At 40.4% G+C, this 21,758-nt stretch overlaps 2 protein-coding genes across 14 annotated transcripts in view; both read right to left on the minus strand.

Moving 5' to 3' along the window:
• The window catches only part of LOC309878480 (uncharacterized protein), a 45,093-nt gene extending 35,220 nt beyond the window's left edge, over positions 1-9,873 (minus strand). For all 12 annotated transcript variants that reach the window (XM_082761023.1, XM_082761029.1, XM_082761026.1 and 9 more), the window contains exons 1-8: positions 9,807-9,873; positions 6,283-6,337; positions 4,990-5,133; positions 4,344-4,490; positions 3,120-3,242; positions 2,358-2,525; positions 1,817-2,002; positions 105-227 (exon numbers count right to left, since the gene is read on the minus strand). In XM_082761023.1, the coding sequence (XP_082617149.1) occupies positions 105-227; positions 1,817-2,002; positions 2,358-2,525; positions 3,120-3,242; positions 4,344-4,490; positions 4,990-5,133; positions 6,283-6,324 (933 nt within the window). In that variant the 5' untranslated portion in view covers positions 6,325-6,337; positions 9,807-9,873. The remainder of the gene's footprint in view (positions 1-104; positions 228-1,816; positions 2,003-2,357; positions 2,526-3,119; positions 3,243-4,343; positions 4,491-4,989; positions 5,134-6,282; positions 6,338-9,806) is intronic.
• A 5,272-nt stretch (positions 9,874-15,145) lies between these two features.
• LOC309878764 (CD59 glycoprotein-like) lies at positions 15,146-20,634 on the minus strand. 2 transcript variants are annotated; one of them, XM_082761680.1, is made up of 4 exons: positions 20,563-20,634; positions 18,165-18,237; positions 17,352-17,453; positions 15,146-15,395 (listed from the first exon to the last, which is right to left on the minus strand). In XM_082761680.1, exons 2-4 carry the CDS (start codon positions 18,226-18,228, stop codon positions 15,202-15,204), a joined length of 360 nt encoding a protein of 119 aa, XP_082617806.1. In that variant the 5' UTR covers positions 18,229-18,237; positions 20,563-20,634; the 3' UTR covers positions 15,146-15,201. The 2 variants fall into 2 exon arrangements, with proteins under 2 accessions (XP_082617806.1, XP_082617805.1); XM_082761679.1 differs by lacking the exon at positions 20,563-20,634 and adding an exon at positions 18,748-18,940.
• Between the last annotated feature and the right edge of the window lie 1,124 nt (positions 20,635-21,758).

Consider the following 21,758-nt stretch of genomic DNA (forward strand, 5'->3'; position numbering starts at 1 on the left):
ACCCAGACTTCTGAACTGCATCACAGAGGTTATTCACTACATGTTTCTAATCTACCACGACTCTCTAAGTCAAAGCAAGCAACCGAGTTTCCAAAGCAACATACCTGTTCTAGGTCAGCACTTGCATCAGATTTAGCAACTAATTTAAAGAGCTCCTGTTCATGTTTTTTTCTCTGTGCTTCCAATTCCTTTTCCTTTTCCTGGATTATATTTTGAAATACACGTACCTGAAAACACAAAGAAAGTAAATATGAAACCAGTCCACAAAGGTACATTAAAAGTACACTGGCTTGTCTAAATAAAGGTACAGCAAGATAGTGTATTCTTGCTTCCACTTACCAGTAAACACAGTAATCACTGACTGATTACTGAAGTTAATGGCGCATAAACCTCCAACTTGCATGAAATTTGCCTCAATTCTACAGTAACAAACTTTAAATGAAAAGGCCTGTAATGCTGATTTTTGTTTAACACCACAGATCTACACCTTTTTAGATGCTATCATTCTGATACTTCTTTCTTCTAAAAGATTACACTGTTCATAATAATTTCTAGCAGGTTTAAATCAATTAAGCCCAAATAGCTTTGAAACCTAGCCACCTCTTCCTACTCAAGAACTTGCATTCTTCTTCCAGCATCTTTGTTAGCTATCTTACTTTTATAAGAACTGTAACTTTTGGAATCTTGTGCCAATGATATTTTAAATTAAAATTCAAGATTTATTTTTTTTTTAAAGATAAGCAGTTTTTTTCACATAAAGTGAAAAGGTTTGTATTTCAATGACCACATTGTGCTCACCACAATGGCTTTTAGTCTCAGCTGTTTGTCTTTTTCTTTATTTCTTCTATCAAAACATGCAATGTTGTGCTACTGAACATGTATGCTAATATTCAGGATCGAAAGTATCAGATAAAGTAAACTCAGGTATCAAATAATATAGGAAATCCGGAGATCAATAGTTTCATACATGGTAGAACAAATTCTGAGGGATCAACCACATCACATTAAAATCTAAATTCCTTACAGTTGTGCTGAAACTCCTTTGGAAGTTAAATCTCAGATTTAATGTGATGTACTATCAACATCAAAAAAAGGATAACATGCTCCCTAGATTCTTTTTCCTTTTAAAGTGGTGTTTATTTTTATTTTTTTCATTTTTAATTGTTATTTAAAAAAAAAAAAAAGTTTGTCTTGGCCTGTTAATCAGCCTCAAACTTCTAGAATAGTTCCCCATTATGTATACTAATCTTCACCAGCTATTTTTCAAAGTTAGGAGGAAAACAATGTATTTCAATGCTCTCTTGCTAAGAAGTGCATCAGTTAGCTCACAGCACAAATTAAAGTGATCTGTCAAATAGCCACATTACACTGAGAATGGTTAAATAACCCCAAAACACTACTAGCCACTGCACGCGTGCACTTTTGCACCTTCAGGTGTAGCGCCAAAGGGAAGACAGGCTTGGAGGTTCTTCAACCACAATGCTGCACAACTCACTTTACTCATACTATCACTCATAGTATGTCATTCACTCATAGTATGTCATACTACATACTATCTCCTCTGTGCACAAACATCAGCCTCATCCTTAAAATCCTTCTTAGCACAGTAATTTTAATTTTCAATAATTATCTGTACAAACCATCTACTTACTGACTACTTCATTATTCTTACTTCATCTGATCGCCATATAAACCTTAACTCAAGAATCACTGAAAATTAAGAATGGCATTTCTCATTTATTGAAATAGCAATTCTACAGTCAAGATACCATATCTTCCACCAACAGATGTAAATATTTCTAGAGTGTTTACTTACATTTTCTATATATGCAGCTTCCATTTCTTGGAAACGTTCTCTTTCATTGCTCTGAACAGTTTTAAGACTCTCAATCTGTTCCTGGAACAAGCTACATTTTTCTTCACTGTCTCCAACCTTCTTGGTAAGGTTCTGAACAAGAATCTGCATGCTTTGCAGTGAAGACTCTTTAATGGACAGCTCATTCTTTAGAATGCAAACCGTTAGAAAATTAGAAGAATGGGCCCAGAAAAAACACCCACCATCCAGCCCTCCCTCAGGCAAGCAACATTAAACTAGAAGCTCAGGTTTGGTTTTAATTTGAGTGAAATTTCTCATCAGATTTAAAAGTCAGTAAAAGTATTATTTAGTCAATATTATTACCGACTAAAGTAAATAATTATATACATATTAAAATAAATGAAAATAATCAATGAAGAAATTGTAGTCACATGAGTAACTGCTGGTAATTTGTGCTTCAGAAAAGGATCAACCATACAACATCAGAATTGTTTCTGATTCTTTGAAACCTCTGTGGAGGTTTTATATCTGAGATATATACCTTCAATTCTTCATTGGGCAAGAGTATTTCATTGGCAGCACCACCTGATCCACAGGCTATCTGTAAATCAATGATATAGGCATCTCTTTCAGCTAACTTCTTTTCTTTCTCCGCCAGCATGGCATCCATTTCAGTCCCCCGACAGCGCTGGGCCTCCAGTTCAGCATTCTGAAAATGAAAAGACAACACTGCATGTAATCTGTATTTCTAGCACAGTTTGCATCACCACCATAGTACCTATTTTAGGGTACAGAAAAAATTACAATCACATTTATAACCTGGTTCAATTTTAACTCTAACATTTAATGACTGAGCCTGTTTCTCTCTGAAATTCTGCAGTACTCACATTCCTGCCACCTTCCAGTCAACAATAATGTCCACAAAATACATCACTGTTACAAACTGTAACACAAAATCATTATTTGTATTTCTTTCTGTCATTAGCTATTTTTGCAACAAGCAAAACTGAAGCAAAACATTTTAATTCAAAATAGAAGACTTAAAGATAACATTAACCCACACAGTTCATACAGTGTTTCCTTTTCTATTTATTTTCAAACTACTATTATAAGCATGCTTGAGGATTCAATGTTAACTGAAAACACAATGAAAGAATCTCACTGTATTTGTTCAGGCAGGTTGTAGCACATAACCTCTGTTTTCTCAACCCAAAACTTTCTCAAAATATCTCTTTAGTCTTTAAATATAATCCTACACCACACATGTGAAAAAACATACACTCAGCATCATATAAAACACCACCTTTTTTTGTAGCTCTTCATTTTTTTGTGTGATCTGGGATTCTAGTTCTTCAATTCTCCTTCTCAGCACCAATATTTTCCCACGATTTGCTGCAGCATTTTCCTGGTCACCATCTCTTGATGCCTGCAAAAACAGGGAGTTTCACATTCCATAAGTAAGTAGAGACTGACTTCATTACTTCTACCTGTTCAGACAATACTGGTGAAATAAAGTGGCCTTGTAGTTTGTATTCCTATTCTCTTATATATTAAGTATTCCAAGTAGAAGCTAAACAAAGCAGGCACAGTATTTTGATCAAACTAGTAAAAATGTTAATATTTAAATTATTAATGGTAATTATTAATTACGCAAGGTGGACTGAAACATACAAAAAGGGTATTCATTTCCTCTGGCCACTGTAACCCACATAATCTGGCATGCATAACCAATATAACTCAGGAAAAAGAAAAAAAATATTGGGGGGCAAAGTTAATTGAATTCCTCCTAAACACAGTGTTTCCAATCAGAATTCAGGAGATACAACTACTGGATTATAGAAACTGTCTGCCATTACAAAAGAAATCAAACCCAATTGCTAAAACTATGTCTTCCTAGAAAAATTGGGAAGATGTAAATAATTAGCCACTGCATGTTTTTGAGGACACACAGGAAGTTCAACAGACTGATCTGCTTTTATTCCACTTTATCATGTCTTTAAAAAGTACTGAAGTCTCACTAAAGTTGTGTTAGAAGTTGTATGTCATTAAAATATACTATTTTATAGAAAATCTCTACTAACATAACTGCATTACTAAAAACAAATTTAAAAATCTTTGTTAATGGTAAAACAATTGTAACTTAAATGAGAGATTACTATACTTGCTCTAAATTTTGCTACCAAGGCCATTCTTATATTTCCATTATTGTCTTTGATATTTAAATAACAAGCTAGCCTTGTTTCTATTTCTTCTCGAAAAGCTTATCTTCATGTGTTAAGAGTCTGAGCCAGTAATAAGATGAAAACCAGTAAGATTTTTTTTTTAATAAAACAATTTGAAAGGAATGTACAATTTTCTAAATTTCTAGAGAAAGATAAACAGAATGAGATAGAAATACACAGATGGACAGACAACAGCTACAAAGTCTACCTTGATCCTAACCTGACTCAGATCAACATTTGGACTTCAGTTCCATATGCAAGTCCAGCACAATAACATGTCTACTTTCAAATGTAAAGACACTTACCTTTTTTTGTTCTGCTTTTTCCTCTAACCCTCCTGCTGTTGATAACTGTTTCTTAAGTTCTTCCAGTTGCGAGGTTAATGATGCAACCTTGGCTTTGTTTTGCAGCTTCACTTTGGAAAGTTTGGCATCAGCAGATTCCCTCTCCTCCTACAAACATTACAGTCATGAAGGGCTTAAATTAGCTACCTGAACAACTGCATCCTTCAAGTCTCCCATTTAAAAAAGAAAAAAGAAAAAAAAAGAGAAACAAAAACAGAAATCTAAAGTAATTACAAAAAAAAATAATCTTTCCCGTGAAGAGACTGCTGCCTGTGCAATATCCAAATTCAGTTACAATTTTGGAACACTGTCCCTGGAGGTATTTAAAAGATGTGTAGATGTGGTGCTTAGGGATACGGTTTAGTGCCAGACTTGGCAGTGCTAGGTTAACGGTTGGACCTGATGATCTAAGTGATTCTATGAAGATGCATTGGCAAAAAGCTGTAATGCCCAGGAAACATAACAGCTAATTGTAACCAGTGCTTCCCCGGGTTCCTGAAGTTGTTATAACTGATTATTAAACTTGTCTACAAGAACAGCATACGATAAACAGGACTGATGTGTTTTTTTTTAAACTGTGTCTTTGACAAAAATATACACACAGTACCTTTAACTGATTATCTTTATTTCGAAGCTCAGCATCCTTCTCTCGGACAAGCTCCTTTAGCTGAGTTACCAGCTGTTCAGTACTTGTCAGCTGTTCAGTCAAATCTGTCACCGACATGTTTCCTGCATCTTGTGACCCTGCAGCCTGCAGACATAAAGCATATTTTGAACAAGCAAGATAGCGCAGACAATAATTCTTGTGCCATCAGCTTTTTTTTTTTTTAAACATATTCAGCAAATCTTATTAGAATGCAATATTAAAACATACATATACTGTATGGACATGTACCAGACTGTTTTGAACTGGTCTGTCAGATACAGTAGCAGAAGGGTTTATATAAAACCATGTAAAATAGAACGCACAACATAATTGTAATAATATGATTTCATCTGTGTAGAAACACTCTTCATTGTACTATGATTCAGTCAGACCACTACAATTACTTGATCATTTGTGCACAAACAAGTAATCCCTGTATTTTGCCATCTCAGAAATTCCTTGCAGTTTCTTTCTTTTCTTAATCCTTATATAGCTATTTCCATATTATAAATTCTTTTGAACAGCAACTTTCCCCTCTGTCTCTGAAAGTCATCTAACATCTGTATGGAATAATAATGAAAAAAAAAAAAAAAGTTTTAACAATTTCAAGCAGATCTACCTAACTCTACTTGAGACTTTAAAACACAGCTTTATTTTTTTAAGGAATCAGGGGAAAAAAAAGCAGCATCCCTCAATATCCCTCACCTTTCCATCAATAACACATTTCTTAAAATAAACTTGAACATAACTACAGCAATAGTTCACTTAAAGGAAAAAAAAAGGCAGGAGGGGATGACATCACTTTTCAATGAACAAGAAAAGGCCATAAAAATAATTAAGCTATACTGTATGTTGACATATTTAATGTACAAGGACCTGATTTCCTTATTATAATGAAAATCCAGTAGATATCTAGCAGTAGTGTCACTGAACCTAGTGGCAACAAAATATTTTATTAACATGCTACGCACAAAAAACACACTTGGGATAAAGTCTATGTAATTCTTATAGATGCTCTCTTAAAGCAAGTTAAGCATAATGAAGATGAATAGAGCAGTCGTGTTACGCAAGGATTAAATATCGAGCAAGAACCCAACTTGACTTTTAGAGTCCTAAAAGTGAATCACAGTGAAACCAGTTAAGCAACTTCTTTATGACAGAGCAAACATATATGATTAGTAGATCATCAGTTAAGGGTTCTGTACGTCGGAAGTTCTTAAGAAATTATTATCTTAAAAGAAATGCAGTACTTACAGCTTTGGAAGGAGAATCATCTCCACTACCCCATTTCCACATAGTTTCAAGATAGCTATGAAAAAACAAATGAAACAATACATTAGTAAATGTCAGTGACTCAGGTAACTTTAACTAACTGGTCCTTCTCTCTGGGTATTTCAAAGTAAAATACTCAATTCTAACTTTAAGTGTTTGTTAACAGCTCCATCACGTTACTAGCTGCTGAGAAATAATGTAATTATGTATAAAATATGCATGTTATGCCTTTTCTAAAAACTTGTTTTTAGTAAAATGTCAATACTATCAAAAAAAATCCAAGAAAGTATTTAAAATTTAAATGCCATAAGTATTACTCAGCATAGTTGCTATTTCCATATATAAATAAAAGATATGAGCCACTTGAAGTTCACTAATATTTAACCTGACTTTAAACATTCTGCCTGCCACTGCAATGTGACAGGGATTATATCAATGCATATTTCTATAAAACCCTACACAACGACTGAAAGCGTTAAAGAACAGCATACTGCATTAATTGCCATGACTGCTTTCATCAGAAAAATGACATGAGTGTTGTAACCCGAGGTCACTGATCAGCATATTAAATGCTAGCATCTAAACCTCCAGGCAAACAAGCATTCCTTGCTTCTTCTGCTCTGAACCAAGCACCACGTATTTCTAAATGGTACCAATGTACCAGACATACCTGTAATTACAGCCTCAGACCACGGAAAGCTGCAGTCTCACAATAAACACAAGTACGGGCTCTAACACAGCTATAAGAAGCAAAATACCAAGCAGGTAGAAGGCAGTTCTAAGGATAAGAACAATACTGAACAACAGCGACAAGCTTGGCTGAGAAAAAAATGGACAAAGTCTTTAAAATAGCCAATGCAGTAAATACCAAACTGTGTCAAGGAGATGCACATTAAGAGCAGACTAATGTATATTGCTCTGCCTCTGTATAGTAATTCCGACGAGCAGCATGAAGTAAGAAGCAAAGCTGCACTTCAGTAATTTTCACTCTCAACTAGCAACATCCAGAGGAAAATAATCCATCCTTTCTAATCTGTATTACATACTTTTGAAATATGCATGCACAGATCAGTCAGCGGTACTGAATTTGGAAAAGAGTTTATTATAAACGTTAGCACATAGCTTTCCTTAAAAGGTATGCAGAATGATAGCAGAGACTGCTTTAAAGATGGTTATATTTTCAATGCTAAAAGCAGGAATCACAGAGTGCACTCTATGGCCTATGTTATCTACAAAGGTCAAAATGGATTACGCTAGGAATCTTTTCTAACATTAAAATCAACAAGCAAGCTGCGGGCTTGGGGACAGAAATTATACAACTTAGAAGTAAAAACCCCACCCATAACTCCTCCAGAGCTGTAACATCAAATCTGCTCTCTGCAAAAAGCTCATTTCCAGACACATTAAAGGGTTACCCATGTACAAAGTGGAGTAAAATGACTCACTAGATGTAATCACGGCGCATTTCCATTTTACTAATGGCTATTTTCGCTCATTTACAGCTTTGACTGCTGCAATCACTTTTGGTCACTTCACGTGCCAGCATTCCTACCTGAATACCTCAACTGCTACCTTCTGATGTGTTTTTGTTTATACAAGGGATAGTAAATATTGACAAGCTTTCCAAATCAAGCTGGGAAACAAAACTGAACAGACTTCCCTTAGCCAGCATAAAGTCAACCAATGATGATTTTTTTTTTTTGTTTTTTTATACAGACAGCCAATTAGAGCACCGAAGATGGCAAAGCTGCAAGTGGAACGCTCAACACAGTCCCTTCTGCTTGCAGGATCGCCTAAACAGAATTTAACCAAGTTGCCTATCATCATTTTCCTTCCTTTGGCAGCCTACTTCCAGAACATAGCACTACCAGTTATCTTTGGCAGCCTACTTCCTGAACATAGCACTACCGGTTCTCAAGTATGAGAAGCAGGGAATCCAAATCCTCTGTGACTATATTGTCTGGGAAGTTTTTGCTGTGACAGATCATTTGTCTTTCCCCAGTAAGTTCAGACTGCTTGTCCTCAATTTCAATGTCCCACACTGTTTCATCGCTGCCAGTGTATCTCATCCCACTCTTCACCTTGCATATCCCGCTGTGTTGATAATCATTCTTTGCCATGCACTATACGTTCATTTCCCTTGATCTCTTCTTCACTGAAGAACAGCCAGGATACTTGAACCCTACACAAATTCCAGGAGATATAACAAAGGACTGCTGAATTTTACAAAACCAGCTACTCCTGATGCTTAAAGTTCAGCTGAGGTTTCAGCTCTTAGCACAACAGGATGCAACCAAAGAGGAGAGTCCCATTGGCAGCTTTGGCTTCATATTCTTCCATTCTCTTTGTCCAGCTTTAGCTGCAGCCAAATCCAGCTATAAAAAAAATACTAACCATGTATTCACCTGGATAGCTTCCAAGCCTGCTTGCTTCCCTGAGTCAGGCAAACACAGGGCCTACCACAAGGGGCAATCAGGGGTGCACAACAGCAGACGGGGACACATTTCAGCAGCAGGTCATACTTAGGTGGTCAAAGAACCCCCACAGCTTGAGACTTACCAATCTACAGGGAATCTACAGGGTAGACTACTGAAACATGATGTTACAAACGCCTCCTCAGATGATTAGGAATGCTGACAAACAGTCCCCTGACTTCCACAGAACTACACACATTTGCCTAACCTTCCCCACGTCTGTTCAAAGTCATTCTGGTATAATAGCTTCAAACAGCACTCATCTGAGGTCTCACTACAAAGGTGCTACAGAAGGTCTTTTACCTCTTCTCTTGCAGAATGACTATATTAGAAAACAGGCAGCATCCTCTCTGCAAGGGACGTAATGGTAGCCCCCATGCTCTTCTCTTAACAGGGCAGCAGTAGAAAGGCTCCCAACAGCAGTATGTGAAAATTTAGGCAAGTGCTTTATTAATTTAAATGTATTTCCTAGAATGACTTTGTGCTTTAAACATGGACACTGAAAGCAAAGCATTTTCAGATATGTTTCCTCACTGCAACTGCACATTTCGCATTTACCCATGGATCTGCCTATGCGATGGCCTGCCAGGACACCAACCCTCCTGCTGAACCAAGAAAATTTAACAGTGCATTTATATAGCTGTTGTGCAAATAACGCAGCTATTTCTCAACGACATTACACTTTCCCCTAGAAGCCAATCCCCCTGCTGGGCCCAACACCCTCGCCTCCTGCAGGAATTGGCCTCCATCAGCAGAGACAGAAAGCAGGAGCACAGGGCCTGCGGCAAAGGGCAGGTGCAATGGGGCAGGTGCAGGGCCCCTTTTTAGTGGGGTCCCCGCTTTGCCATGGGACCTCCGGGGACGCGGTGCCGGGAGCAGGCAGCCGGGGCCCCCTCCCCGCCCCAGCCACCCCCGGAGGCTGCAGCCTGGGCTGCGGGGCCGGCTGCGGGCCCACCACCACCCCGTAGAGCCGGGCGGGCCCCGCGTCCCCCCGCAGCCAGCGAGGAGGCGGCGCCGTGCGGCCCCACTCACCTGCCGGGGGGCGGCCGGGCCGGGCCGGGCTCTGCCACCGCCGCCTCCTCCTCCTCCTCCTCCTCCTTCGCCGCCGCCTCGGCAGCTCCCCCGGGCTCGGCAGCACGGCCCGGCCCAGCCCAGCGCCAGGCGGCTCCGGCAGCGCCACCGGGCGGAGCGGAGGAGCCCCGGGGCTGAGGGGAAGGGAGAGCAAAGGGGACGGGAACGGCGCTCCCCGGGGGAAAATGGCTCCCGGGTCAGGCGGGCGCTGAGGATGGATTTAAAGTCCTTTTTCTAAGTGGAAAACCACCACAATACAGTGCAAAAGGAAGCTGTACCTTGTGTGCCTGACCAGCAGCTGTCGTGTTTTTCCTTCTCCGGTGCATTTTTCTGCATGCAAACTGTTGCTTCCTAGCCGCATCATGCACTCTATGGCTTCTGGTGTGGCCCAGCTACAGACATGGCATTTTTAAAATAAGCACCTGTTCATACATACCAGTACATTGAGCAATAAGCTTTATTTACAGCAGACTACAAAATCAAAATGACTAGAGACAAGAAGAAGAAAAAAAAAAAAAAAAAAAAAAAAAAAAAAACTGCTCGTGTTTAAATGGGATTAAACTTCAAGATCTGATTGTCAATTCAATCGCTTTAATCTCTTTCTGGTACAACATTGCACACTGTCTTCATTCATTTCTGATTACAAGCTAAATGAATGTGCCTGTATTCTCATTTATGCCTTAACTTCCCAGTAATGTGACAGCTGATGATTAGGGTCTGAAGTCCTCTGGAAAACATTAGTATCTCTGGGAACGTTAGCATGAGCATGAAGTGGACTACAGCTCTGCTGTAACCTGAGCTGCTCTGTCTGAATTTGCTTGGAGATGAGGCAAAACAGCTTTGCCAGCATGACCAGCGTCTATGTCCATTTTTCCAATTCACAGCTAGCTTCTTATGATTCAACACTGTTTATTACAGGAGTGCCTGGTCATTTCTCCTGGAGATGGCTGCAGACAAAAAGACAAAGCGAGAGCACTGTCACTGCAACTACTGGGCCAGTACAATGCGAAGCTGGGAGCTCCCACAGACACTTCCCACTGAAATTCTCCGTAACGTCATGACCACAGGCTTCCCAGCACTGCATGAGTGAATGCTCTCAAGAATAAAGGGTTCTTTGGCAATCGTACACATGGGAACAATAACATTGTGTTACACTCTCAAAACAGAGTTGGGCTAGCTGGCATTCCAAAAATGCTGTGCTGAAACTCATTTCACTGAAACACAAACAAAAACTGGATCCTTAAACAGCAACAGAAACGTTTAAGCCAGTATCATCATTACTACACTCACAAATTAGTCCTTCTGATGCATCTGCTAGCACAGAAGTTAAACAGTCATGTTTGCATTATGTCCTGCTTCAGTTAGTTTAGGTTTGCAGCCCTCTCTCTAACAAATAAGGGTGCATCTGACCACAACCTCCACCCACTGAACGTGCAACTTTTTAGTCCCATTCTGCAGTGTCTCCATAGCCTCATTGGTCTCAAAACCTGCCAAAAATTAACATTTCTGAGTAGCTGTCAGAAAGGAAAAACAGGAGTGAACATGCTTTATTATCATCCTTAGCCACCAAAATGGTACAAATGACTTTTGTATCAAACATCAAAACAAACACATCCCATGAGTAAGGGTGGAGTTACCCCTCTTCCTGAACAGCAGCAGTGTGCCATGAGCAACTTCGCTAGACTCAGAGTGGTGCTGGGAATTGAATCCGGAGAGTATTTGAGTCAACACAAGATTTATAACCTCTTAAATAAAACCTATAATTGATCATAGTTTGTTTTTGTTTTTGTTTTTGTTTTTGTTTTTGTTTTGTGTGTGTGTGTGTGTGCAGGAGGGGAGCTTCAGGCATAACAGTCCAAAATGTAAGTCCATCGATATTCAGGTAACTTTTCCCCCTCCTTCATTTCTGAACAGAGATTTTTCTACATTGTATATCAATACTGTAGCCCTGCTAACAACTGTTATGTCACACTACTGACCTTACAAATAAACATGTAGGGTTTTGAGGAAAAATAAAGAAGATCAGTAGAAGAACAACACATACGGAAGAAGGTGTAGATATAACAACAGGTTTACATATAAAGTAAGATAGGCTCCTGTGTACAGCCAGCCCTGTAGTCTCTGCAGTAGGCCAGAATCACAGAATTTTCCACTCTCATATATTGGGATGTGCATATTAGTGTTGCCTGGGGAACAGTCTGTCTTTAGGAACCTGCTGCTTCACATTAACCCTTTTTATACCCATCATTTATTAATTGACTCTTCAAAATTAGTTCCTAACTTCAGTAAACGTCCTTATCTGCAACTTTGCTCCAAACATTTTTTATTCATTCCACTTAAGAAACCAAAAGCATTCTTAAATTTTCACTTTTCTAGGCTCCAGAACAGCTTTTCCTATGCTATATGAGCTGTCCTTACTGTAGTAATCAACACAGCATATAAACTCATAGTCTCATCTGCACGTCTTCCTTATCTTTTAACCCAATAAAAGATAAACTGTTCTTGGAAAGATGGGAGTAGAAATGACCACCTGCTTCCTCCTGGGATCCCACAGCCGAATTAGCTGCTCTGTTCTTCTCTAAAATGCAGGGTGCCGCATCAAGGTCCCATTAGTGCAATCTTGAAACTGAGTTATCAAGTCAGAAAGTACAATGTACTTTTTTCTGAGGGAACAAACATGGACATTTTACAAATAACTGGTTTTAATGTTTACGTGCGTCTTGTAGCCAAACTTCCTTGTTATGACTCCAGGCCTAAGGCTGAATGTATTTACCAGCAAGATATGAGTCCCTCAGAGACACGTGGAGATTCGGACACATTAAGCTCTCTCCCAGATGGAGAAATACTGCTGTTACCCGGTGCCTTTAACATTTATATAACAACAATATCCAGATGCCCCAGTTAGCGCAATACCAACTTACTTCATGTGCATGCTCTGCTGGAACTAATTTATTGCCTTAGGAATTCCCCCACATTTTGCAAAATAAAAGCTCATTACTTCTTAGCCTCCTTATTTCTCTCATCCCAACATGGGGTGGGAGGAAATTGCTTGCTCTAACTCTCTTCTTTTTCCGTATATCATCTTCTTTTCAGAATTTCCTGCATCCTGGAATAGCACGGAGACCTCCCTCCCACCTTATCATTTATGAGTGGGAAAACCAGAGAATGACTTGAGACAAGATACAGCAAAATTCCTACCAACCAGGTGTTTCGGCTCCACCTTCCCATCATCACCACAGGGCTTCCAAACTCTCCATGCCCAACCTCCCTTCAAAGGAAAACACCAAGTATAAGATGGAAAACAGAATGAGGGAGGAATTCAGGCAAAGACAGATCACAAGAATGAATTTCTCCATGCCCTGATTGCTGCTACTGCAGCTTCCATAACTTATCTCCTTGTTCACATGCTTATAGGGAAAAATAACTCCTTTGTAAACCCTTGCTCAAGAAAAAAGGAGTAATGGCTACAAGAGCAATGAACATTGAGGAGATGCAGAGAATACTCTTTGATGATTAGATGTCTATTAGTGTATAAATTATGGATATAAATAAAAATAAATAAAAGTATTTTAAGAAACAGGTTTTAATTGTGCCAGTAATTTAGAACAGAGTAAACAACTTAGATAATCAAAAACCCCACCAGGCAACAGTGTCAAGTTATCCTGTACTCCAGACACCACTAGGCGTAACAGCTCTGTAAAGCAAATAATCGCTCTGCCAAAACTAACTTACCACAGGCAGCAGCAATCTCCAGGTGAAAGTGGGAGAAGTCTGGCTTGCACTTATCAAGAGCCACTGGATGTGAAGCATGGATGTATCCCACACAGAAACAACTAGAACTATATTCAGCTGTAAGTAGCATGCTGTTAAATAACAACACTCTCCACATTTTCTTTTCTGGAATTTTTATTAATCAAAGACAGCATAGCTTTCATATTTTGAGTGATCAGAGAAATCCCAGTATGCTTTCATAGCTAAGATAAGCTTAACCAAAAGATGCACTGCAGAATACACGATGGTTTGGAGTAATACAGTGCTGTCCCCTGCTTTGTTATGACTGAGTGAACTGGTGTCACTGGTGCCCTGGACAGCACTAGCTAGGGTCCTCAGAAAGAGAATATGTCATTGACAACGGACCGTGACTCTTGCAGGAATATGCTAAGAGTTCCAAACGAGACAAAGGAAAATTTCACATTGTACTCGACTGATAGGCTCCCTAAATCCAGGGGAAGCATCAAAGGTCTGTCTCCACCACTGAGTCAGAACAATGTGCAGAGTGCTCGAGCTCTGGAAGTTGTACACATAAAACTGAGTGTTTTTTTCTGCATGCTGTATAAATATACATATATTTTGATTGGCATTTAGAGTTGCATAAAAGTCAAAATATAAAGTTCTCTAAATTTTTGTTTAATACTCTTATGTGGAAGCTTTAAGGATTAAGTTTACCTGCCCATGTTTTCAAAAAAGCAAAAGCTAATTATACGGGAAAGTAAACAAGTTGTGTCATTTTAATTCCTTAGCATTTTATAAACAACTTTCAGTATAAGGAGAAATATTCAGTGCAAAGCACATGCTTAGCTTAAATCCTAGACTTTTAAAAAAATATAAGCAAAACTGAAATAAAAATAAAAGCCTAGAAAGGAAGCTAGTATATGTTGTCTGCATGCTCACAGAAATATAAAAAGAGGAAGTGCATTCCCCACTTATAGCATTAATTTTGTTTTGGTTTTAAGAAATTTAGATGCTTTCTTCCAAAGTAGTCATACTGACCATTGTTACTGGCTTGAAAAAAGGAAGATAAAATGTTACAATGACAGGAACAAAGAGTCTACATCACTTGAAATCAAATACTTCAGCATTTGTCATGAACACCACAGCAAGTTTATACTTATGATCCAACACTTTCTGTGTTGAGGGTAAACACACTGCTCGGTGTATGAAAAAGGTAACATCCAAAAAAAAAAATAGAAATCCCAATGAAAAATAATTAAAATTCATGGGACAATGGGACAGTTTTCTGGCCCAAGACCTACCGCAATCCTTCCTCTCCACTTAACCCACTGAAGTTTGCTCAGGTTCTCCACAAGATGACACTATTTCAGAACAAGGTATTTTCCCCATGCAGATGGCATGGCAAAACTCCTGAATTCCCTAAAACATTAACAATACAAGTCCTCCTTCACGTGAATGGAGACAGTGGTTTAACAGATGTAGCCTTAAAAAAAAACGTAGAAATCAAAATTAAAGGGTCAAGCTTCAGTCCGGTTAGGAACTGAAAATGCAAGAAGTGCAATTCAGGAAAGAGTTAATGATTTTGTATAATTTCAGCTTGGAAGTACAGCATAGATAACGGTTATTACAGAAGCATCCATAACATGGTCATTACAGAGACAATACTGAAAGCTGCTTTGTTAACTGCAGTAATTGTGCTCTCATTGCACAAGTCTTGTTGGCAGCAAAAGTATTCAAAATTATCCAACTGGTAGAATACAGCAATATCATTCACATTGCACTGGGATATCTTCCAGCAGGAGGACGTTCTCAGTTTACCTGCAAAATAATTAAACAGATTAAGAGTAATTCAATTTTTGGTATGGAGAGAGAATCACTGACTAGACAATGTACTCGCTTTTTTTTTTTTTTTTTTAAGCTTTTTTTTTCCCCTCTCCGGTTGTTTTTAAGTTTCCGAATGTGATTTCACTAGGACTTTGGTAGTGTAAATATTGATAGAAAGTTGTAGTCCTGTATCCACAGCACGCTCTTGTATATGTACATATGGCTAAAAGATGTATGTTATATATATTTAAATATGTAAATACAAATTACTTATTTTTATTAAACTATATATATATATATAGCGCTCAGCTAACCAGTGCTCCTCATTCAGACTAAACAACACTCTGGGAGATATGCGGTTAGAGCTTAAACAATTCTTCCTCTGGGCCTCCTGCCAGACAAAGATAACACATAACCTAACTCGTCTGCTAATTCACCGCACAGCTCTTGCATTGTCCTGCAGTCCAAGTGTTTGCCTCCACCAAGCTCAGAGCAAGTCCAGTAACTCAAGCTCATTTTTGTGCTGAAGGCAAGTCCCATCACATGTGACTGGCTTCATTTCTACATGCAACACGTGGAAGACACAGCCTGAAGAGCAGGAGAGCCTTCCCCTCTTCTCACCTATTCTCCGGAACACCAGAACTGAACCTTTAGCAAGGACTGTCCCAGGAAGATGGCAGTCCCATTCCATATTTGCTCCTGCTGTCCAAAGACAGCACGACAGTCTTTCAAGGGCAGAAGGAATCAACTGGGAAAATGAGAGATTATTTCACTTTACTCAGTATTTCACTTTCAAGGGACCTGCACTAGGAAAACAGCTGCCGGAGATGACCTAGTGCAGTGCTCTAGGCTGGCAGGTCCATTTCTGTATACCTTGCACATATGCATCCGGCTCTCTGGCAGGAAAATACGATTGCAAACATCTTCATTTACAAGGTGCACAATGCCAAGCTGTCATTTTGCCTGGACACTGGGGGACCTCCAACTAGATGGTTATTAGCTTCAGAATCTCTTTGTTAAAAAAAAAAAAACAATTACAAGGCTGTGCTGAGTAAATCACAATCCAAAGGAAGTCTGGGAGGATTGCCACATTTTCATTTCTGCCATTTAAACAGAATGCGAACTCCAGGACTCCAGAGAGACGAATAAATACTTTGTTACAGAGCTAAAATGGCCTTCAGCTGAGGTATTTATCTAGCATCATATTAACCCTATATTTACATTAAAAATTATAAACCTTAGAATGACCACAATTAACTTCAAATTCAGTAAACAGTTTTCTCTATGCTTTCATGAGCTTACCCACTTTAACTCCTTAGAGGTAACAAGTCTAAAGTAAAATGTGTGCCAGCTACAAATTCAATAAACAGTGAGTTCCTTTTATGATATTCTAGTTTTCCAATGAATACACTGTCACTCAGAGCAACAGTCAAACATTATTCAACAACTAGGAAAGTAACTCCATGCCCCTGAATATCCTTGACCATGTTCCTTAGATGCAGATAAATTCACACCCAGGAAAATATAATTTTTTAAATAATTTTTAAAAAGACCAAGTCTTTAGCTGCAAGTTTATTGTACAAGTTACACATGCTTTATCTGTTTTTAAAGTGTGACAAATTCAAGACAAACATTTTGTATTTTATAGTCAATGCTGTCTGCTTTTTCTTCTAGCCACTACTGTGTTGTTTTTTTCCTTTATCTGTATATACTGATATCTATGCACGTGCTAGTACACATATAAATCAACTGTCTAAATCATCGTCATCTTTATCAGTTGCTTTCAAGTCAAAATATGTCAATTCACTACAAGCACGACCTTCATGTTTGCATTCAAAGCTGTCTTCTGCATGAGGCTAAAAATGCTTGTTATGGCCAGATTAGAAGTGCACAGACAGTGAAAATTGAAACAACCATGTTTACTTTAAGTCTGTAGGACAGCATACATACCAAATCTCATCTGCAAGCAAGCATCTTCAGTTGATAAGCAAGTATTATTGGTCTTGCACAAGGAAGGGCTGTTCTCACAGTGGTAACACCTTAGGGCATAACCTAAGAAGACAAGGTTTTACCTTTACTGAATAATAAAGCGCTGAAACATTATCAGCATTAATAAGAAAAATGGAAGAACACCAGCTGCATCTAACTGTCACAAAACATATCCATGGTTGTTAAACTAAAGACTCCAGACGAAATGTACAAGCATTATTGTTAGGTTAGAGGTTGGACTTGGTGATCTTGGAGGTCTCTTCCAACCTAGATGATTCTGTGATTCTGTGATATTGATACTGGCAATTTTGAAAGTAAGATTCTGAAGCATGTACTTGTATCATTTTGAAATATACTCATCTTCATGTCACCTGCAGAATAATGTATTAAAATTTTGCTTCTTTTACCTTAAAAATTACATTTTCCAAACTGACAGACAAAAGATACTTTTATCAGAATTTTATTCTATTCTTTTTTTTTTTTTGTCATTTCTCCCTCATGCTATACACCTAGTTTCCAGTTTATACCACAGGAATCCAATATTCCATCAGCAAAATCAAACATTTTGTTGCTACATTATGCATCTCTATTCTGACCAAAGACAATCAGCAACAGAAACTCTGCCCTGTTTATAAGGTTACTCTCATTCCCAAAAGTGGTATTAAATAATACAGATCTTTCTTGTTTTTTTTTTTCCTTCCCAGACATAGTTTCCATGATTTCTTCACACACTGTCATAACACTGTATCAGCAAAAAGCCTCCTTTGTACTCACCTGAACTACAAAAAGCAACCAGAATGATGCAGACGGTTAACAGGATACAATTCATCTTGATCATGGTTCTTCCCTAGTTTGGAGGCATAAACAGATTTGAAATGTTTATTATATTAAAAGTCGACACAGAACTGGCAAAACATATGGTGAGGAATCAAGGTCTCAAAACTCGACTCCTTTTTAATGAAGTCACTGTTGAGAGAAGCCACAGAAGAAGAGCGAGGAGTGACTCTGCACCTTCTCAGAACAGGGATTTTATTCAGAGCACAGCCACCGGAGGCCCCTGGCAGGCCGCTGCTCAGCCCGCTCTCTTCCTGCTTATCACACCACCCAACGGGCCTCACTAATTCCAACAGCAACCTTCTGCAAGTGCACCTAACACAGAGGTTGCTTAGGTCTGAATGCCTTTGCTTTTACATTAATTCAGCGATAACCCTGGAGCCAGACCGCATTCCCTTCCTCTCTCAGGGAGATCTCAGCACAGATCCGGCTGCCCTAAGGAGGCATTTGCTCCTCCTCTCCCCATACTCCTGCCAGCCCTGCCCAAATGCACACTGAGGTGCTGGCACAAGCAGTTACACACCATGGGACCTCAGGCATGGCTCAAGTCTTCCACAACGGCTGCCATCTGCAAGCAGCAGCAAGATGGGAAAGTCAGGCTTCAGTAACTCCGATGGCAGCAGGAACTGCCAGACAGACTTCTGCATGCAGAGAATGAGCTACAGACAGCAGCGTCTAGCGCTAAAACATCCCTGCTATTGCAGAGAACAGGCTCTTCAGACTAAGTAACAAGCAGGCACAGGCACGAGAAGGACCAGCACGTGAGGTAGAAGGATGTGGGACATACTTATCTTCAAAGACAAAGTCGGATTTGGAAGTCCCATGAATTCCAGGAATTCAGATAACAGATCTCACTTAAGATAAGATCACAACGAAGCACTCGCATCGCTGCTCTTAACTGTGTTCATATTGCTTGAAACTATTTCTATATGCAGTTAAGAGCCTGGTGTGGCAGGCCATAATCACATCGGGATGGAATTTTTCCTTCCAAAACATTGCCTGTGAACTTCAAAGGATGGTTTTGTTGTAAAGCGTTATTTAAATCCTACTGCATCTTATGTCTAGTTATTTTTTCTACTGACAAAAAGCAAGAAACTCTTTTCCTCTGTTTATTGCTGACGTTAAAAATAAAACCCTTCAGATGCGGGATGTGATTTTTTCCAGGGTAAACAACTTTGTGAGGAGCCTTCCAAGACCCTGTATCCAGAGGCTCTTCCCACAAGCGGCATCAATCTGCAGGAGTGCCGTTAGCCCGGCTGTTACAGCAAGGCTGGCGGCTGAAGCGAGAGCCGACCGCAACAAGAACATCCCTGGGCACCGCGCCATCCCAGCGGAGCCCTCAGCCACACTGTGCTGTCAGCAGAGCACGGCAGTTTTGCCTTTTGGCCTTCGCCAGACTCAGAGCAGTGCCAGGAATTGAATCCGGGGAGCACCTGAGCCAACGCAAGTCTGCTAACCACTTAAATAAAACCAGTACTTCACCATGGGTAGAGATTTTTGTGTGCAGGAGTGGAGCCTCAGGCATAATGGCCCAAAACATAAGCCCGTCTATATTCAGGTAACTTTTCCCCTCGTTCATTTCTGAACAGAGATTTTTCTGCATTGCATTTACAGTACAGTAGCCTGCTAAGAGCCATTATTATAGCACACGACTGACGTGACAAATAAACACATAGAGTTTTGAGGGAAAAAACAAGAGCAGCAGAAGCAGAAAATACAGAAGTCCTTGTAGTAGCCACCAAGCCATGACCAGAACAACGTAAGGAAGGTTAATAAAAGCCATCACAGCCAGCAGAATAGCTTTGTCACCAGTAACCCTACTGACGTATCTAATTTTGGGGGGAAAAGGAGTCGTATTTCCTCTGCTCCTGTACTGCAGAGAGACGACCCACCGGTAAAACCGCAGCTTTTCTTTTTTTTATAAATAGAAATGCTGCAGCCTGCAATGCACAGCACGGCTCAGGGGCAAGGCAGGACTCCCCCCAGCAAGCCCCCTCTCTCGAGCTGGGCGCTGTGGCTGTGGCTGCAGCAGCAGCAGCATTTCTCCGCAGTCCCCGCGGGCAGAGCCGCTCCCGGGGGGCTGCTGCGGCTCGACTCGGCGCCCGGGACCACCGCGGGGAGAAGCAGCCCCCAAAAAGGGGATGAGGGGGGGCTGGATTTCGGCTCCCCGCGTCCCGCTATAGCGCAGTGCGGTGCCGTGACTCAGCCCGGGGGCTGCCAGGCTTTGTGCCGCCCCAACAACGCTGCCCCCCGCCCTACTCCTCCCTCCCTCCCGGGCCCCTCCGCACCCCCAGCCCCAAACCCCAAAGCCCTAAGCCCCCGGCCCCGCGGCCCTCACCAGCTCCGCCGCCTGCCAGCCCCGCACCGTCTGCCGATGGGGCTGGGGGGCGGCGGTGCCACAGAGCCCGGCCCGCCCTCGGGGCGGAGCGGCGGGGCTGGCACGGCTCGGCACGGCCCTGGCAACAGCATGGCCAACGGCTGCGGCAGCCCCAGGCCCAGGCAAAGGCAGGGGTTTAGGGGATTAAAGAGCTTGGCTCTAATGGGGCCCTAATGAACTGCGAAGGTGCGTAAGGCGCTTAGGGTATTCCTGTGCGCCACTGAGGAAGCAGCAGGACATGCGAAATTGAGACTTGGTAAGTTTATGTTGTAAATATAAAGCTCGTTTCCTAATTCACTTGTAAAATTTTGCTCAGAGGAACTGGACCTTCAGCCATGGGTGGGTGGTTGCCTGTTTTCCTTTCCAGTAACCCATATCGTCACGTAAATGGCATTTCCACCTGCATCTGTATCCATTTTACAGTCTCTGCATAGACAATTAGTTACAGGAATTAACCCAACCCTAGAGTAACATTAGCAACTTTTTTTTTTTTTTTTTGCTAGTGGCTGGCTCCTGCTTATTCTCCTCCCCTATGCTGCAGTCTCAGCAGTGGCTGAAGGCTCTCCTCGTTAACCACCGACAGTAAAACCCCTGCAAAATGCAAAAGTAATGCTAGAGCTATGGTAAGCCTTTCCCACGTACAAAACAAGCAAAAAAAAAAAAAAAGGTGCTTTGGTACATATTCACATTTGAACATACTAAGTTCTATATGTACATGCTATATGTGTACATAGATGTTCAACGAGGCTTTACTGGGCCTTCTCCTGCCCAATAGAGTAAGCATCAGATCCTCAGCATCTGAGTCAGCAGAAGCTGGAAGAACTTCAGGCTTGGTCAAAGGGATGGTCACCAAAGGGACAGGCAGTGCAGCATATGTGTTGTACAGCTTATAGCAAACAGCAAGCATTGAGCAGTTGGAAGTATCATAACACCATTTACAAATGCACCTACTCAACACTTGCTTGTGGACTAAGTCTGAGCACTGGTGAAATGCTGTCCTCTAAAGTGCAATCTTGACAACCAGTTTTCACTTCCCCAGCGATGACTTCTACAGTCCAACAGTGCTGGCCTGGCAGACATAGCTAATGCCTTGTTTTCTTCCATTGTCTTGGCCACTTCACTTTTCATGCTGATTTGGCATACACACTGCTTTTGGG

This window comes from Aythya marila (assembly GCF_965140915.1).
Source record: "Aythya marila genome assembly, chromosome: 5".
NCBI lineage: Eukaryota > Metazoa > Chordata > Aves > Anseriformes > Anatidae > Aythya > Aythya marila.

Bases quoted from the DNA above. Each gene is read 5' to 3' on its own strand.
- LOC309878764 (XM_082761679.1), bottom strand. The intron at 17,454-18,164 runs GTGAGTACAAAG...TTGTCTTCTTAG, and splicing joins GGTTGCTTTTTGTAGTTCAG to GTTATGCCCTAAGGTGTTAC. The intron at 15,396-17,351 runs GTATGTATGCTG...ATTATTTTGCAG, and splicing joins TTGCTTGCAGATGAGATTTG to GTAAACTGAGAACGTCCTCC.